General features: G+C 43.9%; 1 protein-coding gene across 1 annotated transcript in view; it reads right to left on the reverse strand.

Annotated features, from left to right (window-relative positions):
• The window catches only part of LOC118410076, a 24,202-nt gene that overhangs the window by 14,699 nt on the left and 3,684 nt on the right, over positions 1–5,819 (reverse strand). The window contains exons 3-9 of the mRNA XM_035811557.1: positions 5,433–5,545; positions 4,437–4,784; positions 3,492–3,604; positions 2,717–3,008; positions 2,012–2,254; positions 1,148–1,340; positions 368–667 (exon numbers count right to left, since the gene is read on the reverse strand). Coding sequence (XP_035667450.1) covers positions 368–667; positions 1,148–1,340; positions 2,012–2,254; positions 2,717–3,008; positions 3,492–3,604; positions 4,437–4,784; positions 5,433–5,545 — 1,602 coding nt within the window. The remainder of the gene's footprint in view (positions 1–367; positions 668–1,147; positions 1,341–2,011; positions 2,255–2,716; positions 3,009–3,491; positions 3,605–4,436; positions 4,785–5,432; positions 5,546–5,819) is intronic.

Here is a 5,819-nt window from a genome sequence, read left to right on the forward strand (position 1 = left end):
ATTCAAGTGTAGATTCAAAGTGTAAGATTCAAAGTATAAGGAGATTCGTTGTACAAACTGCGCATGCATATTGAAATGCATTGTGTACAGATGTTAAATGTGTCAAAGGTGACAGCCCGAGACATAAACAAAAAACGTCTGGACATGTATTAAGCATGGTCTATAGGTAAGAACTATAAACAAATCGAGAGGGGGGGGTGCTTTGACCTATCACCCACGATGCATTTCACAGCGCACGTTTGTGAATTCTTGGTGTGACGTAAGCACTGGGTCAAAGTTCGTCGGAAGTCAGTACCGCCCACCGTCCTGGTTGAGAGAACGTTTTACATTGACCTTAATATGTTGTGATCCTTGTATGCAAGCGTACCTTATGTCCATTGACGTCGTTGCTACCCCCGTTGTCATAGCCATCGTACAGATGCGGCGTTTCCCCGGTCCTGAAGGAGAACCAACGGTTGTTCTTAAACTTGACCGTCATCATCTCCCAGGCCTGGAGAATGCTGCTGATGCCGTACGGCATGTCGAAGATGATGGTGAACTCGTCCCCGCTGACCAGTTCGTCCCAAGTCGGGGCGCCGCTGTTGCTGCCGTCCAGGTAAGCCAGGGTGGCGGTTTCACACCCGGGCTCTCCAGCGGACAACAAGAAGTCCGTGCTCAAGACGGGACCCTTAATATTAGAAAAAAAAAACAACAGTTAAAAGTATCTGTGAGTTTGTAGCGTAGAACAGACGCGTAGGGGTGGTGCCCATCTCCATTTCTGTAGTTACATATTTGTGCCAGACATTACGGCAGGGGCCTAGTCCGCTGATATGATGTATGATTAACTCCCATACTGTTCTTCACAAGTGCTGAGTGCTAGTTTAAGAAGTAAAAGTAGCATATACCATTCTTTTTTAGTCTTTGGTATGGCATGGCCTATGTATGCCTTACTACTGAGCTATTGCACCGATCACGGAAAGCAGAACTCCAGTTAGAAGCTCTGACGAAGGTGTCTGAGAGACATCGAAACGTAAGCAATGTAAGTACCTGCTGGTTGTGTAAAAAGAATTTTCCTATATCCTATATTCTAATTACGATTTCAACAAGGAATTTCGTTGAAAATACTAGTCTAAGATGAGTAGGAAAGGCAAAAGAAATGTCTTCTTACTTCTTCCAGGTAAACAGTGATCGCCCGTCCAAGGGCCAACCTCCTCTTGGTTGCTTTCTCCGCAAGTTCTTCCTTCTTCTTGAAGTCGCAGTACCGAATCTCTGATACCTCCCGAGTCTCGTTGTCAACCGTTGTCACAGTCTTCTCCTGGATATAGTAGTGTCGGCCTGTTCCATTTTCCACTTCCAGGTCACTGCAGAGATAAAGTGTTGGTACCGTGAATATTTTCATCAGTGAGTATTTGAATACCGCTTACGATATAATAGTTTATTGCAAATCATCATATAGTCAGGCGCCGAATACCAATCAGAAGGCCCCATTCCATGTTGGTTATGACGCCGTAACACATAGATTCCTGCCAGCCGGGTGTTAAACAAAATCAACACCAGTGTTAATTCTGTTAAGCATCTAAACCAATCAGAAGGAGCGATATACAGGAAAGTAACCAATCAGAATATCACAGAGTATCGAGGAAAGATTGCACCCCACATCGGTACTGTAAGTACCTCGAGCTCACACAGCCTCCAAGATCAGTGACGGGAGAGATCTGACGTGATCGGTCAGAGGGACTGGGTTCTTAAATATTTGGCTACTATTTGAATTCTTCGTTTCTTCTCAGACGACAGCCATTTTTTAGGGGGTTAAATCCCACCCGTGGCTATAATAATCTTCCAGGCCATCAACCAATATGAATGTTGTGGTGCACCCTTTGTAAAACATTACAGGGGGTTATGCATGAAAAAAAGGGATCAGTAATGCTGTCCATTATTTGCTCCATATCAAGTCATAAAGACAGGCGACAGCATTTTTTGTTTAGTTTTTTTGCATTTCAATGAGAACGACCCAAGGCAATTATAGAGATACCTCTGTCCCAGGCAGCCGAAGTCCACGTCACCGTTGGGAAACAGCGAGTTGAAGTTGATGTCCAGTGCAGCCGTTATGGGCTTCATCACGAACGAGAAGGCTTTCGGGTAGTCCTTGATGGAGTCGAGCCAGGCTTTGAGCTCCGTGTTGAGGGAGGAGGTGTACATCTCGGTGATGGCTGCGGCGATCTGTTGGTCACCTCCCTGGACCACCATCAACTCGTTGCTGAACTCAAACGAACTCCTGTAAAAACATTATGTTACAATTTAAAGACCTCATATCCGTACACACAATAAAGCGCTTACCAATAAGCATTCGACCAGTCCTCTGGTCCTTATCAACTTGAAATGACCCAAAGCCTAAGACACACATCCGGATCGGAAATGTGACGTCAGCAAAGGGGCAAAGGTGCTTGGCAGTTGGTATCGGCCCCCGTCTCGGTTGAGGGAAGGTTGGTGGGCTCTGATGTAAAAACACTTGTATCCATACCTAAATACCTAATATATAGCTATTTTTCTTAGAACAGTAAAGGCCATGTATAGCCTGATTAAATCGATCGATGCTGCTCGACCAACATTCTCCGCAGCCTCCCCCTCAAAAAGAGACAAAAAGAATTTGCAAGTTAATAATTTGTCGCCTATAACTAAGGCGGATTATTTTTTTCAAGAGAGATTCGATGTGTCAATTCAAATAGTCTTCACTTACGTCTGCTCAGTTTGAGAATCTTGGGAAGTTTTCTCTGTGTCTTGGCTAGCCTCTCCTTCAGAATTATCGGATTCCTCCTTGGTCTCATGCTTGTGGAACCAGCTGCTGGACTTGGTCATGCTGGCTTCTGCAGAGAAGGTGCTGAAGGTCTTCTTCCAGTCCGTCTGAGCTCTCTCCGAGAACGCCTGGACCGAGAGGTCCGAGCTGGCCTCCTTGGTCTTGATGATCTTCAGTTGTCCGCCGAACTTTGCCGACTGAATGTAGTGAGTTCCGTACCGAAGAATGAAGTTTTCTAAAAGTAGAATACGTCCATCCGTATAAATAGGTTTATCTGGTTGGTAAAGTACTCATACAGTACTCAAACAATCGTATCCAGCAATTCTAACACTGAAGATGGTGTCTATTTAAAAGAAACCGAAACGTTGGAAGTAAGTATTATTCCGGTTGTGTTTGAAGAACCTTACTATAGAATACGTCTTCTAGAGGGACTTCATAGCATCACTAGATAGATGACTGAACTGAACTGATTGATAAATATGAAATAACTGTATTGATGATCAGAATTTGCTGTTTTGCAGATAGATAAAACAAAGAAAACTGAATCATAGCTAGGGTTTTGGGTTAGAGTTAGGTTTACGTTGCCAGTTTTCCTGTCGTAATCTCTGGCTAAAACTTCATATCTCTAGAAATCATGCTGTTACTTTCAAAGATAACGGATATAGGTCACCCCACGGATAATGGTGAAGTAGCGTTACATGTTCAGACCAACACTTACGGAACTTGGTGTCAGCGCCGATGGAGAAGTAAGACACCGGAAGCCTCAGGAAGTCCCACAGGAAGGCCAGGTTCAGGTCGGCAGGCTTCACGTCGTCCATAAATATCTCATACCTAAAGCAAAAAAACACGTTTTTATGAAATGTTATTCATGCACATTCAAAGAATGCTGTATTTGTTAAACATTTTTCATAGTCTTGACAAAAGAAAAACCAAAGGCTACTAAAAAAAGTTCAACAAAATGTTATTCATTTAACAGAAAATTGAAATAAATTAAAAGCCTACAATGTATTATTCAGTCAATTTGCACAACGATTGAAACAGGTACAATGTATGGCAAGTAACATGTATTATTAACAACTACAAATTTAAACTATCTACAGCAGTATACAACAGTATACCAATCTAACATAACAGAAAATGTGGCGGCATAGTGTATTTCACATCGTTAGAACACTACTTCTCTTTTGCATAGCATTATATATATATATTGGCCAAGGTTTCATGAGTAAAGATACTCCATAAGAACTAATGCATCTATGATGAAACATAAATGTTATCCCTCAACAGGGACGGGGGTGCCATAGACTTTCTGTAACTTATGATCACAGCTCACCGAGCCATGTGTTCTACCTGCTCATTTCTTAGTAAAGACCGGAGATGCACAGTAGGAAATTTTGTTATACATTCAATTCTTTGTTTTGGAAGCTATAGTCTAGATTCGATTCCGAATGTTCTTTACCAACACAGATGAACTTCCCTGTTAAGATATCAAATTTCATGTCCCTGACTTCAAAGATAAAATAAGATGTGGAGGATAGAATTACCATATTCTCCAAGCAGACATTTCAGTCGTGTGTATACTAGTACTAGTAGTGGTCGGGAATTCTTAAGGCTGCCTCCTACTACCCCCGCGACCCAACCTCTGCTTGGAGAATAGGATTACCTGAGTACATTGATCTCCAACATTGCCATGAACGTCTGCTTGTTTGTCTGTTCCACCCCGCCTTCAGCTCTGGAACGCGCTTCGAAGTTCGACGACTCGGAGCGTCCACCGTTCTGACTGGCGGCTCCTCCTCCCGCTGACCAACCAAGTCCGAACGCTCCTCCCACTGCGCCGTACCCGGACGCCTTGTTCAGCTCCTCTTGGAACATGGCTGTGGCTGAAGTGACGGCGGCCTTCTGTTCCAGGTACTGCCTGTATCCCTCCATGGAGGAAAAGGTGTTGGACTCGACGTCTGTGTCGTAAACGCCTTGAACTGTCATGGAGTCAGGCACCTCGTAATCTTCGTACCTGGAAAACAGACAGGATTCTAGATATGATTAATATGTATAGGCCTTTTCACACTAGTTACCACGCATGCGCGGTTGTGAAGAACTCTGGGTAATATGTCAAAGTTGCAGGCCCCCAGAAAAATCAACATTCCGCCATTTTGCAGGCGTCATTACGTCCCGGATATTGTTACACAAATCGAAACAATGGTAGAGACCTCAGACTGTTGACGTCTGAGGGCCTTCAACTTGACATATTACCCAGAGTTTCTTTCACCAACGCATGCGTGGTAACTAGTGTGAGAAGGCTTATTGTAGGTAACATAGCAAATTTGAAGGCTCTTGAAACTGTACTGAACGTTGGACATGCTTATGATAACCCGGATATGCCCCTTATTGTAATGTATGGTCATATAAATGATAATGATATTTGAAAGATGGAAGTCATCCCAATCATAACTAATAGTATCGAATATGTTGTATTCATAACATCATACCGATGAGTGAAGTATTGCTTGGCACCTTTACTGCGATTCCCAATATACCAGGCAACGATTTTTCTGTAAAGATCCATGGGACGGTAACATCCCAGTGCAGTGTGTATGGTTGGGAAGGGGGAAACGAAGACTGGCATATTTGATTGCATTAAACAACAAATAGTATTCCCTACGTTTGGAGGTTGTTACAGGACCGTTGTATGATGCTCCTCTTCCTGGAGTCAGCTGAGTACTCTCCTCTTCCGTCAAACCCAACACCCAGGAACGTCGCTCCGTCAATCAAACTCTGTAAAGAACAAGCATAGAATTATGTGAGATCGCGTGGCGCGTATTTGGCTCGGGACCGAGAGTTCTCGAGTTAGAATCCTGCCGTGTCACCGATCTTGTGCCCTCGGGAAAGGCACTTTACACGGCTTTCCTCGCTTTACTCCTCAGTACCTAGCTTCGGCTAGCTTTCCCTCGGATAGGGCGTTAAATAGAGGTCCCGTGTTTGGAAAGAGCCACACCCCACGCACTTAAAAAACCCACACGTGCGATTAGGACGATACACTACTCCGCAC

The sequence above is a fragment of the Branchiostoma floridae genome, chromosome 2 (genome assembly GCF_000003815.2).
Source record: "Branchiostoma floridae strain S238N-H82 chromosome 2, Bfl_VNyyK, whole genome shotgun sequence".
Lineage (NCBI taxonomy): Eukaryota > Metazoa > Chordata > Leptocardii > Amphioxiformes > Branchiostomatidae > Branchiostoma > Branchiostoma floridae.